Below are 20,131 nucleotides of genomic sequence, written 5' to 3' on the forward strand. Positions count from 1 at the left end.
GACCTCATTCAATGCCTCTGATGAAATGGGTTGTACTCCTCAAATGATTATGCTAAGCTAAACGTATTAGTCTTTAAAGTGTCACAAGACCCTTTGTTGTTTTGCTACAAGAGACCAGTGTAGACCATTTCTCTGAAAACTGTGTTGTTGTTGTTTCAAATTCACTGTATGTGATTGTCAGACATGACACATGTATTGCAAACTCAGAGAAGAGAGTTCCCTCCAAAAACTGTAAAATGTGAAGCCATGGAGAAAAAAACTAACCTATGAGGATATATGCCGTTTTGATGTGAGAGCAGGTCTATAGTATTCATTCAAATCAGCCACTGGCATTTTCCTATGTATAATTTAAATTACATAAAACGTGTACACAATTTGATTTTTCTTTAAAAGGGGGTGGGGAATAAACCCAGCCTGGATCCATTTTCAGAAGCCAGGAGGAAATATATATACTTCTGTTTTCAACTTCTGTGTTTCCCATGCGCAAGCTTATGTGGGAGTCACATTTTTAAAAACCACCTTTGCTGTTGATCTGACATGATAGGATCCCAAATAATTCAGAAGATAGGGGTGGTGGAATCTATTAGGCCAATGTAAACAATACACTGAGGGCTGAGTATCCTTCATTATTTTCTGCTCCGAGCCAGAGCGTTGCCATGTTTTCCTTACTGAGACTGATCTTCCTTCAACCTCCCTGCCTCAGAAATAATAGGCTCAGCACTATAATCCAAACCAAAGCAATTACTGGAAGAGGAACATGGGTGAGGAACCTGGAATGATCTCCAGCCAGAGAATTCACATCCCTCCATTTGAGACACCCTTCATCAGAAGCTGATGACAAGACCGGCTTATCCTTGTTACTATTTCATTACAAGTTTCTGGAGTGGTGATTGAAAGGAGTTTCTATGGAGCTCAACTCCCCCCCCCCCCCCCGTTTCATCAAGGGCACTCAGACCCAGCATTTCACACTGCTTGCAATCTGAGGACATGGGGAAACCTAGTCTGCATGCTGCAGAGCTCCCAGTGCAACATTTTTATAGGCTGAGCTCGCCCACTCTGCCTCGTAATCACGTTCAGAGAAAAGTTACTGTTCTTAAAATAGCCTTTGCAGCAGCACAGTTGCTATGATACGCTGCGAAGAGGGAGAGAAGGGAGTTCATTGCCTACGTTTCAACTCATTGTGAAGCCAGCCCATACATAGTCATTGGCATATTAACTGCCACCCGCATTGTTTGCTGCCCGTGTCTTTTGTCTTTCCTTTCTTGTGCACTATAAAATCTGGTCGTTTGGGTGACACCCTACACTTTTGTAGCAGAGACAAGCTGCAGAAATGTGGGGAGGGGAGGAATCCCCATCGACATTTACTTTGTATTCTGAGGAGCCATATGAGAAAAGTGGTCCTGTGGTGTTTACAAGGAAAGCAGTGGCATGGGTTTTGAAGGCAAGCAGGGCTGGTGGTGCAGGAGGTGAGCAGAGCTGTAGCTCAGAAGGAGAAGAGTAGAAGAAGAGTTTGGATTTGATATCCCGCTTTATCACTACCCGAAGGAGTCTCAAAGTGGCTAACATTCTCCTTTCCCTTCCCCCCTCACAACAAACACTCTGTGAGGTGAGTGGGGCTGAGAGACTTCAGAGAAGTGTGACTGGCCCAAGGTCACCCAGCAGCTGGATGTGGAGGAGCAGAGACCCGAACCCGGTTCCCCAGATTATGAATCTACCACTCTTAACCACTACACTACACTGGCTCTCAGAATACAGTATCTGCTCTGCATGCAGAAGGCCTCAGATTCAGGCACTGGCATCTCCAGGTATGGCTAGGGAAGACTCCTGCCTGAAACCTCAGACAGCTATTGCTAGTCACTGTTGGCAGTATGTGTGGTGTCTGGTGCATGCAGGAGAAGTGAGTGAAGATGCGCAGCACAGAGCACCCTCCTGGCTTACGGAGAGAGAGCTGGAGCCCATGCAGGCGCATCAGCAGAGTCCATCCTTCCATTGTCTCCCCCTTCTGGTAAGTAACAGGGATGTCACTGCTGGGAGGTCAAGGGCAACAGCCACTCCTGGATGTGTGTAAGTGAGAGAAAGAGAGAGACAGGGAGCGAGGGAAGGAGAGCTGTATCTATGGTCTGTATACATGTGCACTCATGCATGTGCATGAGTGTGTGCTGTGTGAGAGACAGGGATTATAAGAATATAATAATATAAGAACGCTGCAGGATCAGGCAAGCGGCCCATCTAATCAGTCAGTCAGTTTTATCGCACATATTCAAAGGCTGCCGCAATGCACACAGAATCCTTCAACAATTAAAAGAAAAGATGCTGGATTGATACAAAAAACATTTATGTTATCAAGACATTACCTACTCTAAACAGAGCTATAAAAGTACCTTAATATACAAATTAAGACATTAAACAATAAAATTTATAAGCTAAAATTATCACATGGCCACTAATATATTTAAAATGATGTTAATTAATACAGTGTGCAATTATATTCGGAGTTTGGTGATAAGGATAAAATATAGCTTGATAGGGTCAAATAAATTCATCTCCTTTACAGTTGGTGGCTACCTTGGCTATATAATTTGCTCTAATTTTCCTAGCGGAAGTTGCAAAGAGTGTTACACGCCAGGTCACATACTTATCTGTGTCTGCGAGGAGATATAAAATCATGTCAGAGGGGTTCTGGCCAGGGGACCTTGTCATTATAGGTGCTAAAAATCTTTCTCTTGCTTCATAATATAAGGGGCAGCGCAAAATATAATGCATAAGGTCCTCTACTTCAGGACATCCCCTAATGCAAACACGTTCGTTTGTTGGTATGCCTCTGTGTCTCCCATCCGCCCATGTAGTCCAACATCCTTTTTCTCACAGTGGCCAACCAGATGTCTATAGGAAGCCCACAAGCAGAAGCTGAATGCAATAACATGTCCTCCACCCGCAGTTCACATCAACTGATATTGTGGCTGGCAGCCAGGGATACCCCTCCATGAGAGAGTTAGTGTGGAGTGGCCTCAACTGTTTGGACCATGCCGATTATGGATTATTCAAACAAAGAAGGCAGCCTTTAAGCCAAAAAAAAAAAGCTAGCTAGCCACTCCTGAAGTACAGGTCAAGTAAGCAAAGGGGAAATAGGTCCTTGGACATGGCAAGATGAGGAAATTTAAGGAGAGGTGAAGGAGAGGACATGGGAGCCACACAGAAAGAACAAGCGAAAATGACAGAGGCAGAAGTTGCAAGTAGCTTATTCTTCAGACAAAGCATCCACTGAGAGAAAAAGTGATGGACAAAGAGGGGTGGGGATTCATTACGGTGGACAGGGACAGGGAGGAGATGCCCAAGAAGGGCTAGTTTCTGGAGATCCCCCTGAGCCTAGCAAAGGATCTCTGGTTGATGGGACTGTGTTTCTAGTTTAGTTTCTGGAACTCGAAGTATAGTGCTCTCCCTTCCAGGGCCAGCCCAATACATTTTGATACCAGAGTTTCTCTACCTTTCATCCAACCCACATTTAAAAAGTGTGCTACACTATGGAGATGATAATTCCTCCCTTCCTCTATATGCCCAACATCTTAGTGCTGCCTGAAACTGGTTACACAGCATTTCCTAAGACATGCTCAACTCTCTGCAATTGGACTTCAGATGCTTCACATTGGATTAGATGCATCTCTCTCTCTCTCTCTCTCTCCCTACCTACCTACCTACCTACCTATAATTTATTAGGGTTTTCACATTATTACAATAGAACAGCCCATTCTTCATTCCCTCTTCCCACTCTTAGCTCCCCTCCTTCCAACCTCACACCCACTTTTTAAAAAAATAAAAAATAGGAACCGTATTTTCAACTCTGACAATTCAGTTCTTCAGTATACTATACATGCTCAGATAAGGGTTAGGGGTGTCAGTGGTCTTCTGGGCTCCCATCCGTTAAGTTCCATCCCTGCATTGTCTTCCTACTGCTTCTAGCTGTGGGCATTACTCAGTTAAGAGCTAAAAAAAAAGTCACCCAAAATCTCTCCGAAGCTTGACTTTTTACTGCATTTCTAGATATTATCTGGTCACTTTTGTGCACGAAGCCAGGAGGAAAAGGAACACCCCCATGGGGATCCAATTTGGGCACAAACATTTTGATTCTTCTTCAATGTCCTTTAATCAACTATGTTTCTATATACTTCTAAATGTATTTAAACAGCTTCAAAGCTGAGAAGACTGTAATGTTTAGGTAACGATATCTGAAGCTTTTTGGATTCTCAGCTCTTCACTGGATGCCTGATCCTACACACTATAAATTTGCAGGAGCTGATCGCAACTCCGCAACAAAATTGTTCAGTTTATTGAGACCCCTTTTGGATGTCTGTTAAGGAAACCTACAGATCTGATAATTATTGTTCATTCTTCAGTGCAGTTACCTCCAATTTTGCATTTTAAAGCTATAATCATATCTGCATTTATGTCATACTTTAAAGTGCTTGAAACACTTTGCACAGATCATCTCAGAAATTCCTGCAAACACAACTAGAAGTTGTCATATACTACGTTGGTCTCAGGTGGTAGGATTTTGTGTTTCCGGTGCAATAAGATAATGTAACAGTAATGCATTTTACACTGGGCTTGTGATTCCTGCATTGCAGGGGGTTGGACTAAATGACCCTCGAGGTCCCTTCCAGCTCTACAATTCTATGATTCCACTTTTAGTAACTGTGGCATTCCTCTGGTACAACAGAAGCTCCAGCGCCTTCCAAGATTTAATGCACTTTGCTGAGCGTAATAATGCAGATCTGACAACCGCAAACCCTTGCATTAAAACAGTGCTAAATTGCAAAAGATGAGGATGTAACTGCCGCGTACCTAGGAACAGGCTTATGGACAGTTCTTTAAAAAGACATTGTGGGTGAATTTTAAACAGAGGTTATAAACATCATGTGTTACTAAAACTGTAAAGTAAACCCCCCGAGACTCAAGGCATCCATTGTGTTGGGAAGGAAGAACATGGATCATGCTAGATTGCTCTTGGCGACCCATTATTCAAACTCTCCTGCCTAGACAGACGGTGTTGCGTTGTAAATTTGCTCACTCGAAGCTTTCTTTGGCAACATAGGACCATGGCAAAGACGAGAATGAAACAAAAAACAACACTCCAGTTCTTGCTCTTCTCTTCTCCAGAGATGTTTGGAAGAGAAGAGGAAAGTGGAACAGAGGAGAAGGCAAATGTGTGATGGAGTCAATGGTGTAACCACGCAAGCCATGCCAATGACAGAGCAGAGGTACAGAAATTATTGGCTAAAAAATGATGCACGAGTTTCCTCGCCTCTGTTTGTTTTAAATATTGAACCAGAAATGGGTTAACCATTAGAGCAAAGCATGGATGGGGAACCTGTGGCGCTCCAGATGTTGCTGGACAACAGCTTCCATCATCTAAGGCCATTGGCCATGTTAGCTACAGTTGATGGGAGTTAGAATCAGGGTGGTGTAGTGGTTAGCGTGTTGGAGTAAGACTTGGGAAACCAGGCTTCGAATCTTCACCCAGCCATGAGGTTCAGTGAGTGACTTTGGGTGAGTCGTTTTCTCTCAGTCTAATGTGCGTCACAGGGGTATTGTGAGGATAAAATGGGTAAGGGAAGGACCATGTACATCACTTTGTGCTCCTGGAAGGAAAGGTGGGCTGCAGATGTTTTAAAAAATATAACATCTCGAGGGACTTCAGAAAACTTCGCAGAAATTGGAGGGTGGTTTCTCAGCATGTATGTGTTGCATGTGGGTTTTACAGGAACAAAATGTGGTGGTGGTGTTATTTTGATATAATGTTTACATGGCAAAATGTCTTCCAAGCTGAAATAAAAAAATTCCTTCCAGTAGCACCTTAAAGACCAACTAAGTTAGTTCTTGGTATGAGCTTTCGTGTGCATGCACACTTCTTCAGATACACTGAAACAGAAGTTGCCAGATCCTTCTATATAGTGAGGAGGTGGGGAGGGGTATTACTCAGAAGGGTGGTGAGAATGGGAGATTGGCAGATAGCTGAGATGAGCCTGTTGACGACTCTTAACGACTGCAATAGGTCTTCCAGGAAAAGGCAAGGGGTGAGAAGGTGAAAAATGGCTTAGTCATGTATAATGAGATAAGAATCCAATGTCTTTGTTCAAACCAGGTCTTTCCATGGTTTTGAGTTTGATTAAGCCATTTTTCACCTTCTCACCCCTTGCCTTTTCCTGGAAGACCTATTGCAGTCGTTAAGAGTCGTCAACAGGCTCATCTCAGCTATCTGCCAATCTCCCATTCCCACCACCCTTCTGAGTAATACCCCTCCCCACCTCCTCACTATTTAGAAGGATCTGGCAACTTCTGTTTCAGTGTATCTGAAGAAGTGTGCATGCACACGAAAGCTCATACCAAGAACTAACTTAGTTGGTCTTTAAGGTGCTACTGGAAGGATTTTTTTTATTTTGACTATGGCAGACCAACACGGCTACCTACCTGTAACTGGTTCCAAGCTGAAAATCACTTATAAAATCTATACATATGCCTTCACTACAGACAGAAGAAAAACACTGGGGGGGGCATTAGTCTAGACCCCCTTCATTGTTCCCCCTGAATGTTAAAGTACCTATCTAAAATGATTGATTTGTTTGTTTGTTTTAAACAGTGAGATCCCTTCCAGTTTCCTATGGCAAGGAGTGGGGGGAATAAAAATACAAAGATTGTTTTCACTTGCCTTGTTCCATAATTTCCAGCAGGCCTTTCTTAATAAGTTCGTCCCGACCTTGCCTTGTGGTTGTCTTCTTCTCTAACACTGCAAAAAGGGGTGTTGTGGGGTGAGCATGGTCAACATGGAACATCAGAGCAGACAGAGCGTGGAAATGAAGAACACAAGAAGCCTGCATGAATGGGTGAAGCATGTCACGCTTGAAGGATGGCACAGCAAGTGAGAGGTTAAATGCAGTGTCTCTCTTTCTCACCCTCCCCACCTCCCATTGATCAGACTGCCTTACTCATTCTTAACTTTTGTATCCCACCCTTCTTCCAAGTTCTTTAGGGCAAATGGACATGGCGGATAATCCTGAAGTCAACCAATGACCTCATGGTGGAATGGGGATTGGAACTCAAAGCCTTCCAGATCCAGCACTCTGTTGACTACACCACACTAGCTTGTAGGATTGCACAGACACACATTGTAAAGTGGCTTCTGCTATCACAGGAAGTCCCCATCTCTCCTCCCAGCATCTCACACGCTTTGAATCATGACTGAAAAACTTGGGCAAGTTCCCTAGTTCAGCAAAAGACATAGCAAGAAAGGCTTGGATCCTGTGATGCTATGGAATGATGCTACGTCAGAGAATTGTAGGAAGTCCAAAATGGCATTTGCATCATAGTTTCCCACTGTAGATGAGGTCCAGCCGACCATACTCTGTTGGAGGGGACCGGGTGTTGCTCAGAGCTGAATGTCTGATGTTGGAGACAAACTGGGGACAAATAACCTCATTTCGCTCCATAAGCAGGTTTCTAAAACATAAGAAAAGCTTTGCTGGATCAGGCCAGCAGCCCATCTAGTCCAACATCTTTTTCTCACAGGGGACAACCAGATGCCTATGGAAAACCTGAAAACAGGAACCAAGTGCAAGAACATTCTCCCCTCCTGTAGTTGGTTCCCAGCAACTGGTATTCAGAAGTATTCTGTCTCCAATAGTTGAGGCACTATGGTTAGTAACAAGCCCCATCCTTCTATGAATTTGTCCAACCCTCCATTGAAGCCATCCAAACTGGTGACTATCATTTTTCTCTGTGGGAATGAATTCTGTGGTTAAGCTACGTACACTTTGAAGAAATACTTTTTTGGTCTGTCCTGAACCTTCCAACATTCAGCTTCTCTAGATGTCCATGATTCTGGACAGTTGAGACAGACTGCCAGGCTAGATGGAATTCTGATCTTATCAAGCAAGGTAATGTTTATGCTAAAGCCGGGCTTTTTTTTTCAGCTGGAACTCGACGGACTCAGTTCTGGCACCTCTCAAGTGGGCATTCATGGTGAGTTCCGGCACCTCTTTTTTCTAGAATAATAGTGCAGTCGTACCTTGGAAGTCAAACAGAATCTGTTCCGGAAGTCTGTTCAACTTCCAAAACGTTTGGAAACCAAAGGTGTGGCTTCTAATTGGCTGCTCCTACAGCCAATTGGAAGCCATGTAACCCGTGTCAGACATTCAGGTTCCAAAATAACGTTCGAAAACCAGAACACTCACTTCCGGGTTTCGAACATTTGGGAGCTGATTTGTTCGGGAGCCAAGGCATTTGAGATCAAAGATAAGACTGTACTGTGCTAAAGTTAGTTCTGCAATGCCAGGACATAAATAATTCCCCTAGCATCCCGTCCCCCACCCCCCGCTGGCCAAAAGGGGAAAACCCAACCCTTCCAGGATGGTTTTTGGGGAAAGAATTCTGCAATATTTGTGTACTATGGGGGGGGGCAAACCAGAGTGGATCCCACTAGCTTTTCCCCATCCTGACAGTGTGGCCTCTGCATTTCCTAAGAGAAAGAACAAGGAAAAGACACACAGCTGGATGGAACCACAAGTCTTGCTGAGAGAAGGAGCTAAATGCAAGCAGGAAAAGCTCATTTTGGCTCATAGCTTGCTGTGGAGCCGCATAATAACAGCTTGACTACTCCAGTAACTGCTTGTAAGAATTCCTAACCTTTGTTTCCTTTCAGCTAGGCAAGGCCTAGCAACGCTTATTAAGGCCCGTTTTCAGCTCTGTTGAAAAGGGATAACAAGCAGCAGGGATATTGAGGGAGGGTGCAAAACCCCCACCTCCATATTTTAGACCATATGTGGTTGCATTCCTCAGGGCTGTCAATATTTCTGGCCAACTCACTGGTTCTGCAATGAGTCACTGTCATTATAAACCAATCATTAGGTCTAGCTACTAAATAAGCTATGAGTTCTCCTGTGTTAATATGAGGTATTCAAAACCACTTTTAAATAATCCTAAAATACAGAAGTTTTAATTCGTTTTGTTTTTTTTCTTGTTTTACAACTGAATCTTTAATCCTTGGCCTTTAAGTCTTACTGAGCATCGTGACTCTCTTTGTCCTCACTCCCCACAAACACTTTTTGCAGTAAAATGCTATTTCTGACCACAAGGTCACTCGCTTATTATTTATTTAAGTATCTGCCCCTTCTTTTAATCAAAGGGCTAGTGAGAGATAGAGCATTTCTAAAAGAACTGAAATCTAAGCCAGAAAGATAAATTATAACTGGTATATATTTAAAGTGATTTTTTTGTTTGTGTTTTCATGATACCTGTGAAGGCCTTCATTTGCATTCCTGGGCAAGGGCCCCCGACTTTGAGAGGGGAAATTAGTACCCATAAAAACAGTGGTTCTCAACCTTTTTGAATCAATGGGAGCCACTTACATCGGGGTTCCACTACAGAAGGTGTATAAGTGTGGATTCCCCCATTCTGCCCCCCATGCCTTAACCAGAGGGGGGTGACTAGAAAAGCCACCATGAGGTGAGATTTTTCCTGCCAAACAGTGCATGCATTCAGCCTTAAACTCTTATAAGCAGGGCCTTGATGGCTCTGCGATAAACTTTGAAGAAAGAAAAAGAAAAAAAAATCTGTAGGAAGGAAGTCTGGATTCTGCAGCAAGTAAATATTTACATTATCAATGTTTTTTTTTGCTTAATTTATTCAGTTTCTCCTAGTCTGTAGGAGGGGCTCAGAACTACACAGGGCATATTAAGGTAAAAGGTAAAGGACCCCTGGATGGTTAAGTCCAGTCAATGGCAACTTTCAGGCCAAGAGAACCAGTGTTTGTCCACAGACAGTTTTCCGGGTCATGTGGCCAGCAGGACTAAACCGCTACTGGTGCACAAAGGACTGTGATGAGTGCCAGAGTGCACGGAAATGCCGTTTACCTTCCCACTGCAGCAGTACCTATTTATCTACTTGCACTGGCATGCTTTCGAACTGCTAGGTTGGCAGGAGCTGGGACAGAACAATGGGAGCTCACTCCATTGCGGGGATTTGAACCGCTGACCTTCCAATCGGCAAGCCCAAGAGCCTCAGTAGTGTAGACCACAGCGCCACCCGCGTCCCTAGGAAGCATGTTAAACCCTTCCCATGACCACCTGAATTCACCCTGAACAGCCAAGCTCCTGTGCTTTCTTCAGGGACTACCTACAGAATTTCAAGCCTACCCCTGCTATCATGGGGGGGTTGAAACTTGCTTTTAAAATAATAAAAACTGATACTCTCAAAAAGCCATGTTTTGCGATCTACGGAACATTTCTCTGCTTTTTCTGCACTTGACTAGGCACGGCCCACTTATGCTTTACAAATGTGATCTTCTCTTACGACAGGCAAATCCTGCAAACCCTTTTTTGCCATGATACATGTTCCTGGCCAAAGTTAAAATAAATATATTTCCCCCACTTACCTGCTGACGTCTGTTTTAGTTTCTCGTTTTTCTTTTTCCTCCATTTCCATGGCTTGAAGATCCTGCCCAACGTGGCTAGCTTGCTGTTCCTTCGGACGGGAGGAGTTCGAATCCCTGAGACCAGATATTCGGAACGCACTGCAGGGGATGGATCCATCTCCTCTGAGAAGGGAGGGGAAACAAAATTGATGGTTAAAGAAAATGAGAGAAATATTGAACAGGCTGAAGTGCATCAAGGATATCAAGAACAGGGCTGGATTAAATAAGAATGTTCTTTGGGCATCAAGGTAAGGGGGGCACAACAGAAATTTTCCATTGCCGGATTTTTAACATTAATGGTCACAAATTGCTCAAATAATAATAATAATAATAATAATAATAATAATAATAATAATAATAATAATAATTTATTTATACCCCGCCCTTCCTGGTTCAAAAACCGGGCTCAGGGTGGCTAACAACAAATTTAAAACACTTAATTGTAAAAGCAGCATAAAATACAGTATAAAAACATGAATAACAATAAAATTCAAAATTCAGAAATCAATTTAGCAGAAATAAGCATTAGATAATCCCCAGGGCTAGCTGTCTGAATTGGTCCTACTTGGGCCAGCGACGAGGCCAGGGGAGAATTAGTTGTGGGGTCTTAGAGTGGATAATCTTCATAAAATCTTCATAAAACTATGCACCAAGGCAGCCTGGATGCCTTGTCTCTACTAAGTATAGAAGCAGACGTGTTATGTAAGACTAGTTTTAAGGATTTGATCAAAGACTTTGCAGTTAGAAAAAGTAAGAGATTTTTCTACCAAATATAAATAAAGTAGAAGTATACCAAAACAAAAACAAAAAAACCCCAACATCATTATTTTCCATCTTGCTTGTTTCATTTTGAAAAATATGATTTTATTTTACAGTTTATTATTGCTTATATTTTGAATAAGATATATGGGGGGCACCCAAATCTTTTAAGTGCTGAGGGCCTCTAAAGGTCATAATCTGGCCTTGATCAAGTAGGACCAGGGGGCATTATTTTCTGAAATAGACTGATCTCTAAGTTTCAGTGAGAAAGGCAGCAAGATAACATGCAGAGTTGCTGCCAAAATTCTACCTCAAGTGAAATTTCAGGTGAAACCCTGCCTGAACCTCACAGAAAATGTTGGCTTGTTTGTCAGGTGTGGCTATTGGTACCATCAGCTATGATTAGCCTTTGGGGGAAGTCCCAGTACTGATGGTCACTGCTGCTTCTAGTACCACACCTAAGCCCTCCAGAGGTGGGTAATAATGTTCAGGAAGTCCAGCAGACAATGTTTTGCTGGACAGGAAGCTGATCGCCGAAGAATTGATACTTTTGAATTATGGTGCTGGAGGAGACTCTTGAGAGCCCCATGGACTGCAAGAAGATAAAACCGATCCATTCTTAAGGAAATCAGCCCTGAGTGCTCACTGGAAGGACAGATCCTGAAGCTGAGGCTCCAATACTTTGGCCACCTCATGAGAAGAGAAGATGTGGGGTGAGCGGCGCGGTGCTTCGAATCGACTGCTTCTTTCATGGAGTGAAGCCACATTGCTGTTGCCGGAGAGCGCTGACTTTTTCCTGTGGACAATTGGACTCTAAACAATTACCCGTGAGTAGAACGGAAAATTGGCTCTCTAAACATCTTAATTTGGCACCGAAACGGGAAGGTTTCAAACAGGAAGTCCGCTTTCCTCTTTTGTAAATAGATTGAAGCAAAGACATTGCAAGCTAAAGTCTGGAAAGCCTTTTGTAAAGGATTAAATCTCCATCGGTTAAAATTACTAAACCCCCCTTGGAAGCAGGAGAAGAGGGGGGAAATTTTAGATCGCCTAAGCCTGCAGGAGAGAGAGTGAAGAAAGATAAATTACCACCGTTTTGAACCTGGGAACGGGCTGCCAGTAAGATCGACATTTTGGGAAAGTTCATTGACTGTGAATAAAACGTATGTTGACAGATAGTTAAATAAGAGAAATATATTGTTTCCATTGTTTCCTTTTGCACTTAAAAAGGAGCAAGAAAGTAACTGAAAATTGAAACTAACTTTGTTGCTGGATCTGCGCTTAAAATGACGGATACAAATAGAAATTGTTTCCCCTAGAGGGAGCTTTTGAAACTGTTGCAGGAGAGGAGCTGGGGAATTTTCCAGCTGCAGAGATTAAAGACCGTGAGAATCAGAGATTGACCTTGGACAAGAATGTTGACAGAAGAAGCCTTAGTGATTGCATTTTGCAAGACAAGCTTCATGAGAAGATGGATGTGATGATTATTAAAATTGACAATTTGGGACAAAAAATGACTGATTTGGGACAAAAAGTGAATACCTATACAGAAACTACTCAGGAATTGATTCAGGAATCTGTTTTGACATGGCAAGCTGTGGAGAAGACGAAGGAGAAAGTTGTTGTTGAACCTCAAGTAATTCAAGTGGAGAGAGCCCCGGCCTTACAGAGGCAATTTGATGAACATAAGCTGTTGCCTTTTACGATTGAATCTAGAGAAAGCCAGATTTCGTGGGATGGAGCCCCGCTTGGATTGGAGAAGGAAAGTTGGATAGATCCCCTTATGCAGGGATGTTCTGGCTTTTGGGATCTGGATTTGGGTCAGGGTCAGGGGGAGATTGGAGTTGTGGGGGCCTCTAGCTTTGGAGGGACTCTGAAACACGCTCTGAAATATCTTTTGGACTTTAGTTCTGACTATGGAGAATGGGCTGACCTGTCGAGAAGGCATAAAGACATTGTTAGGTTGGAGTTTCCCTGACATATACTCCTCAGTGCCAAAGGAAGGAAATTAAGAACAAGATCAGCAGAAGATAAAGTAAAGTGCATGTATAAATATGAAGAAGATCTGCAGAAGGGACATGGAAAAGAGTTAAGAGCCTCGGACAGAAGATTACCAGGTTGATGGACCATATGGAATTGATAGAAAGGACTGACAGAATCCGAGACCAGGGAGAAGAAACGGTGGAAGAAGATTGGGGGGGAAAAGTTTTTAAAAATTTATTTAGAGAAATATTGCAAAATTAATGAGTGTTAGAAAAATGTTGGAATGAAATTATACGGCTTTAGTAAAAATGTTATAAGGAGTTAAGTATAAATATGTTTTAGGGTTTTAATGGTAAGATAAGGTTAAAATAAATTAAGATAATTAAATGACAGAAAACAGTGAAAGATGGAAAGGATTTGCTGAAATAATTAATAACTAGAACACAAAAAGGGAGGTGTAAGGAGGTCGATGAAACAAGTTAATGAAAGATAAAGATATGGAAATATTGGATGTGTTTTTAATTGTTTTTGCTTTTGTTTTTGTTTTGATGTATTGTGTCTTTTGTTTTTGTTTTTTTAAATGTACTGTAATGTATTGATTTGTATTGTTTACTTTTAGTCTTACTTTTTCTCTTTCTTTTTTATTTCTTTCTGTAATTCTTAAACTTTTAATAAATATTATTTTTTTAAAAAAAAGAGAAGAGAAGACTCCTTGGAAAAGGCCCTGATGTTGGGAAAGATGGAGGGCACAAGGAAAAGGTGACGACAGAGGATGAGGTGGTTGGACAGTGTTCTCGAAGCTACCAGCATGAGTTTGACCAAACTGCGGGAGGCAGTGGAAGACAGGAGTGCCTGGCATGCTCTGGTCCATGGGGTCACGAAGAGTTGGACACGACTAAATGACTAAACAATGACAACAGCAACAAACACTCAGTTCTTCTTCCTAAGGAACTCTGGGAATTGTCACTCTGTGAAGTGAAATGAAGGTGTCTGAACAACTTTCTGAACCAATAACAAACTACAGTTGACATGTAGGTGGGTTCCCACGAGGCAAGACACAGTGATAGCAGCAAGACCCTTTATTGAACTAACAGAACTGGACAACAGGGGCAAAGCAACTGCTTACATACATTTCTGAAGGTCTGTGCCACCCCTACTCCCAACATGATTGGTTGTCTAAACTTCCAAGCTGCGAATCGTAACTCAGAGTTTAAGGGCCAATGACAGAGGCCCAAATCCTGAATTGCTGGATATCATATATCGAATCAGAACACAGGGGCTCAGAATTTTTAGTCTAGACTCAAGCTCAGGCAAACACAGACCACTGAATACATAACAACAGTCTTCATTATTCCGGGGGGGGGGGGGCGAGCCACAGCTGTTTATCATACTGCTTTATAGTGCAGATGGGGCCTCAGACTCTATGGATCTATACATGGAACGGGAATATGACTGGATACCAAACCTCAGCCAGTGTCAATAGCTCCAAGCAGCTATTGACTAGTCCTGCCAAGATCCTCTCCCTTTGCTACATTTGTTTCTAGATAGAGCTCATTTTCACACTTAATAATAGGTCCTCATATGACTATCAATTTCATTAATAGCAAGGAAGCAATGCTGGGGCAGTAAGTAATAAAGACAGCACAGTGGCAGGCATCTTCCAGCCAGTATCTTGAAAGAGAATAGCAGAGCTCCATAAATAATGGTTGTGGGTAGCATTGCTAGGATATATATGTGGGTGTACACACATTAATTCTCAAGTGCATAGCGAGCATCCGTCACCCACGATGTCACGAGCCGGGGAATTATAAGGCAATTTGCATATTTATTTCAACAACCCATAAAATTTAAATGAATGATATGGAACACATTTCCAAGCCATTTGTTTCTGGGATAATAACTTCATAATAATTTGCGTTGTGAATACCGCATTTAAAACAAACAGCCTTATATGATCAATTTCATTTTATAAGGCTGGGGAGGTGGAAATGCAACGAAACTAAATAATGCTTTTAGAGCTTAATGGGGAGGCCAGACTTTCAAGAAAATTGGAATTATTATGGTTTTAAAGTTTGGTGGGTGCCTGTGCAGTAAGCAGCTCTTGCACAGAAGCAATTATGCCTCTAATTTTTTTTGCGGGTGGGGGGAAATGGTTGATAAGACAAAGATGAATGGCTAAATAAGAGACAGTTTGAATTCATCGTCTCATTAGTGGAAGTGATCTAAAAATATTTTCAGTCTTCAAATACAATGAAAAATTGGCGATGGGGAAAATGCAGGATAAAATCATGATATAAATGGATACGAACGGTTTGACTTCTAGGAGAAGTCAGAAGATTATGAATACAAACCAATAAGTTTATTAGGAGAAAGCCCCATTGTGTTTAACAGAGCTTACTCCCAGATAAATAGGTATTGAAGCATACCCATACTTACCTAGGAGTATGAACTCATTGAACTCAATTGGACTTACATTCGAGAAGACATGCACAATATTACATTGTCATAACAATATTTTGCCAAGTTCTTCCCTTGCAAGCACGCCTTCCATTTGACAATGTGAGATGATGGCAGAGGCTTCTGTACTGGCCTGCCAGATCTTGCTGAATTCTCACCATCCCTGATCATAGACCATGCTGGCTAAAGGGAGTTGGGAGTCCAAGAAAAATCTGGACGGCCACTGGTTCAAAAGCCCTGCTCTTGGAGTAACATCTCATTGCTGAAAGGATGGAGGATTGCCAAGTAAGCTCTGCTATGTGACACTTGGGGCTGGAGTGTGGCAGGGATCCCTAAACAATCTTAATCGCAGTGTCACATTCATCTGGTGCTTTACCAACTGCACTGGCTCCCGGTGGAGTACAGGGTCAGGTTTAAGGTGCTGGTTTTAACCTTTAAAGCCCTAAGCGACCTAGGACCCATGTACCTATGGGACCGCCTCTCCTGGTACGCCCTGTGGAGGACCTTAAGGTCCACAAATGACAACATTTTGGAGGTCCCAAGTCTCAAGGTGGTTAGATTGGTCTCAACTAGGGCCAGGGCCTTTTCAGTACTGGCCCTGACTTGGTGGAACACTCTGTCACAAGAGACTAGGGCCCTGCGGGATTTGACATCTTTCTGCAGGGCCTGCAAGACAGAACTGTTCTGCCTGGCCTTTGGTTTGGACTCAGTCTGACCCTTATGTTTCCCTTCCCTTATGGTTTTGATCTATGGGGTACTTTTAAAATGAGGCTGCATTTTTAATTGTATTTTAACCTGTATTTTAAAATGGGTGTTTTTTTCCTATTATATTTTTATTGTAATTTTACTGGTGTTAGCCGCCCTGAGCCCGGCTCTGGCCGGGGAGGGCGAGGTGTGTGTGTGTGTGTATATATATATATATATATATATATATATATATGCAGGTTTTGGTGTCCTCGGGTGTCTTCCCGTGTAAAAGTTGGGGTGTCTAGGCGACGTTTCGACGAGGTCTCACTCGTCATCTTCAGGCTGGTGCTTTCGGCTTCTTGTTACTGGAACAGAGCGGGATCTCAGTGTTTGAGTTCCTATAAATACTGTAGAGGGGTGTGGTGTATTGCCTCAAAAGTTCTGGGCAGAGGGGAAGTTCCCAGGCTAGTGTTCTTTTCTTCTTTTGTTCCTTAATTACTTGAGGGATATCTTGAGTGATTTCTTGAGTGATATTCTGAGTACCACTTAGGTGGGTCATTAGGTGTGGATTAGTTGCTAAAGCCTTCGTGTCTTGACCTCTTGAATTTGTGAAGAGTTTTTCTGGGAAGATGGCTGTACTGCACTTAGTTGTGCTTTGGCTTGGCTTCGTGTATAGGGGCGAGCTGTGGTTTTGTGCCCTGTGCCAGCCAGATCTGTGTAGGGATTGCAGGGGGGTGCAGCATCCGGAGTTGCCACTATGGTTTGGTTACTGGATGGTGTCTGTAATTTATCTGTGGAGAGGGTTTGGGTTTGGGTCTGGTGTGGTTGATTGGTGGTGGCGTTCTGTGTGCCTCTGGATCTGGTGTCGGTTTTTGTGGGGAGGGCTAATTTCCAGATGTCTGGCAGGCGGGACGTGTCGTCACGCTTGTTCATGTTGTGAGGGTGTTTCTCTATCTCGATGGCTTCCATGATTATTCTCTTGTGGTGATGTTCCATGTTAAAGAGCAATTTGGAATCTGCAAAATTAATTTCGTGTCCTGTTTCTTTCATGTGTTGGAAAAGAGAGGAAGATTTTTCTTCTTTTTTGACGGCATTCTTGTGTTCTGCGATACGTGCATTTATTCGTCTGTTTGTTTGTCCAATGTACGTGGCTGGGCAGACTTTGCAGGGTATTTCATAGACCCCTTGGTTTTCCAACTGGATTTTATCTTTGGGGTTTCTGAGGATATTGGCTATTTTTTGGTTGGTGCAAAAGGCTGTTTTGATATTGTGTTTATGGAAAAACCTGCATTCCTGTACCCGTGAAAATCTACGAAAACATATATATATATATATATATATATGCAGGTTTTGGTGTCTTCGGGTGTCTTCCCGTGTAAGAGTTGGGGTGTCTAGGCGACGTTTCGACGAGGTCTCACTCGTCATCTTCAGGCTGGTGCTTTCGGCTTCTTGTTACTGGAACAGAGCAGGATCTCAGTGTTTGAGTTCCTATAAATACTGTTGAGGGGGTGTGGTGTATAGCCTCCAACGTTCTGGGCAGAGAGGAAGTTCCCAGGTTAGTGTGTCTTTTCTTCTTTTGTTCCTTAATTACTTGAGGGATATCTTGAGTGATTTCTTGAGTGATATTCTGAGTACCACTTAGGTGGGTCATTAAGTGTGGATTAGTTGCTAAAGCTTTCGTGTCTTGACCTCTTGAGCTTGTGAAGAGTTTTTCTGAGAAGATGGCTGTACTGCACTTAGTTGTGCTTTGGCTTGGCTTCGTGTATAGGGGCGAGCTGTGGTTTTGTGCCCTGTGCCAGCCAGATCTGTGTAGGGATTGCAGAGGGGTGCAGCATCCGGAGGTGCCACTATGGTTTGGCTACTGGATGGAGTCTGTAATTTATCTGTGGAGAGGGTCTGGGTTTGGGTCTGCTGTGGTTGATTGGTGATGGCGTTCTGTGTGCCTCTGGTTCTGGTGTCGGTTTTTGTGGGGAGGGCTAATTTCCAGATGTCTGGCAGGCGGGACGTGTCGTCACGCTTGTTCATGTTGTGGGGGTGTTTCTCTATCTCGATGGCTTCCATGATTATTCTCTTGTGGTGATGTTCCATGTTAAAGAGCAATTTGGAATCTGCAAAATTAATTTCGTGTCCTGTTTCTTTCATGTGTTGGAAAAGAGAGGAAGCTTTTTCTTCTTTTTTGACGGCATTCTTGTGTTCTGCGATACGTGCATTTATTCGTCTGTTTGTTTGTCCAATGTACGTGGCTGGGCAGACTTTGCAGGGTATTTCATAGTACCCTGCATTCCTGTACCCGTGAAAATCTACGAAAGCATATATATATATATATATATATATATATATATATATATATATATACGCCCAGGCACATATCTATGCATGAAATAGTTGTTTACTACACTCAGCCTCAGGCAATGGGTAGATTGAAAATGGTACATGACTCTTTTCCATGCTGCTTTTAGCCTTTTCAGACTAAGCAAAATCTGCCTAGTGGATGTTAGTGCTGACCAAGCAGAAAGCTGCCCATGAAGCCAAGAGGTGACCCTTTTTTCAAATAATCTGAGGATGCCCCAAGATAGTGTGGTCATGTGTCCTTCTTTACCAAGGGGACATTCCTCTGTTTGAAGGACATTCTGGTCCAAATCTGTCCAGTTTAAAGGTAAAGAACCCTAAGGAGAGCAGGGCCTTGAAGTTACCTACCCAAAAGTCACACCTGGGTAGCAGGTATCTACATCAGCTGGTAGCAGTATTACCCACTGTGGTGATATTTATTGTGTTTCTGTTTACATTGTACTAATTATTTCTAAATGTGCGCCTAAAAATATAAATCACCATATGCAAATCTATGTCTCTTTTGATATTACAATGCCTAAGTGGCTACCCTACCCCAAGGCCTGTAAAGTGATCTTCCTTTTCCCAAAGGGAAGGGCTCTTATCAGCTTCTTGAGTGAGAAGTAGCAGCACAATCCTCCCTTGACTTTCCTTTGCATATCAGCTGTGAAAGGCAGTGTGGTACAGTGGTTAGAGTGTTGGACTAGGACCTTGGAGACCAGGGTTCGACTCCCCCATTCAGCCATGAAGCTCACTGGGTGACCTTGGGCCAGTCACTCACTGTCACCCTAACCTACCTCAGAGTTCTTGTGGGGATAAAATGGGGAGGAGCAGAACTATGTATATCGCCTTGAGGTCATGGGAGAAAAGGTGGAATAAAAAGATTTTTATCCCCAAAGTTGTCTTCTGCCACCAGTATAGATATTCTAAGCCAGATATTCACACTCACCACAAAGATGAGGTATCTAATAACCACTGACACTAAAGCAGAGATCTCAGTTCAGCTGGAATCAAAGCATGGGGTTAAATCACCCCAGAACGCCAGCTGTCTCAAGGCAAGCAATGCAACCTTCCTGCTTCAGCACCGTTCTAGAGATCGACGCATATTTTCCAGACATTTCCCCTCCCTCTGCTACGAGCCTAAGTGCCGCCTGTCCTGAGATTTTCTCAAGCATTTAAGTGGAGACTTGATGAGCTGGCTGGCTTCTGATGACATCTCAGCTGGTTGCTGACCCTACAATTCATCAATCCAAGATTGAAGATGGGTTTTTACAAACTGCTGCAAAGCATCGTGCCAGGACATTTGACTGAGTGGGTTGTAGACAGTGTCAACCATAGTCATAATAATAATAATTTTATTAATTATATGTCACCCATCTGACTGGGCTGCTGCCCCCAATGAATCCCGTGGGACTTTACAGTGCTGCTTTCCCCTCTTCCTTCAGATCCACTTGCCCT

At 42.9% G+C, this 20,131-nt stretch overlaps 1 protein-coding gene across 4 annotated transcripts in view; it reads right to left on the reverse strand.

Annotated features, from left to right (window-relative positions):
- Nucleotides 1-20,131, reverse strand: part of PHACTR3 (phosphatase and actin regulator 3) — a 224,129-nt gene that overhangs the window by 104,484 nt on the left and 99,514 nt on the right. For 2 of the 4 annotated variants that reach the window (XM_083507494.1, XM_083507497.1), the window contains exons 3-4: nt 10,424-10,585; nt 6,704-6,781 (exon numbers count right to left, since the gene is read on the reverse strand). In XM_083507494.1, the coding sequence (XP_083363620.1) occupies nt 6,704-6,781; nt 10,424-10,585 (240 nt within the window). The remainder of the gene's footprint in view (nt 1-6,703; nt 6,782-10,423; nt 10,586-20,131) is intronic. The other 2 variants (XM_083507495.1, XM_083507496.1) reach the window with 1 other exon arrangement.

This window comes from Podarcis liolepis (genome assembly GCF_965112155.1).
Source record: "Podarcis liolepis genome assembly, chromosome: 6".
NCBI classification, from domain to species: domain Eukaryota; kingdom Metazoa; phylum Chordata; class Lepidosauria; order Squamata; family Lacertidae; genus Podarcis; species Podarcis liolepis.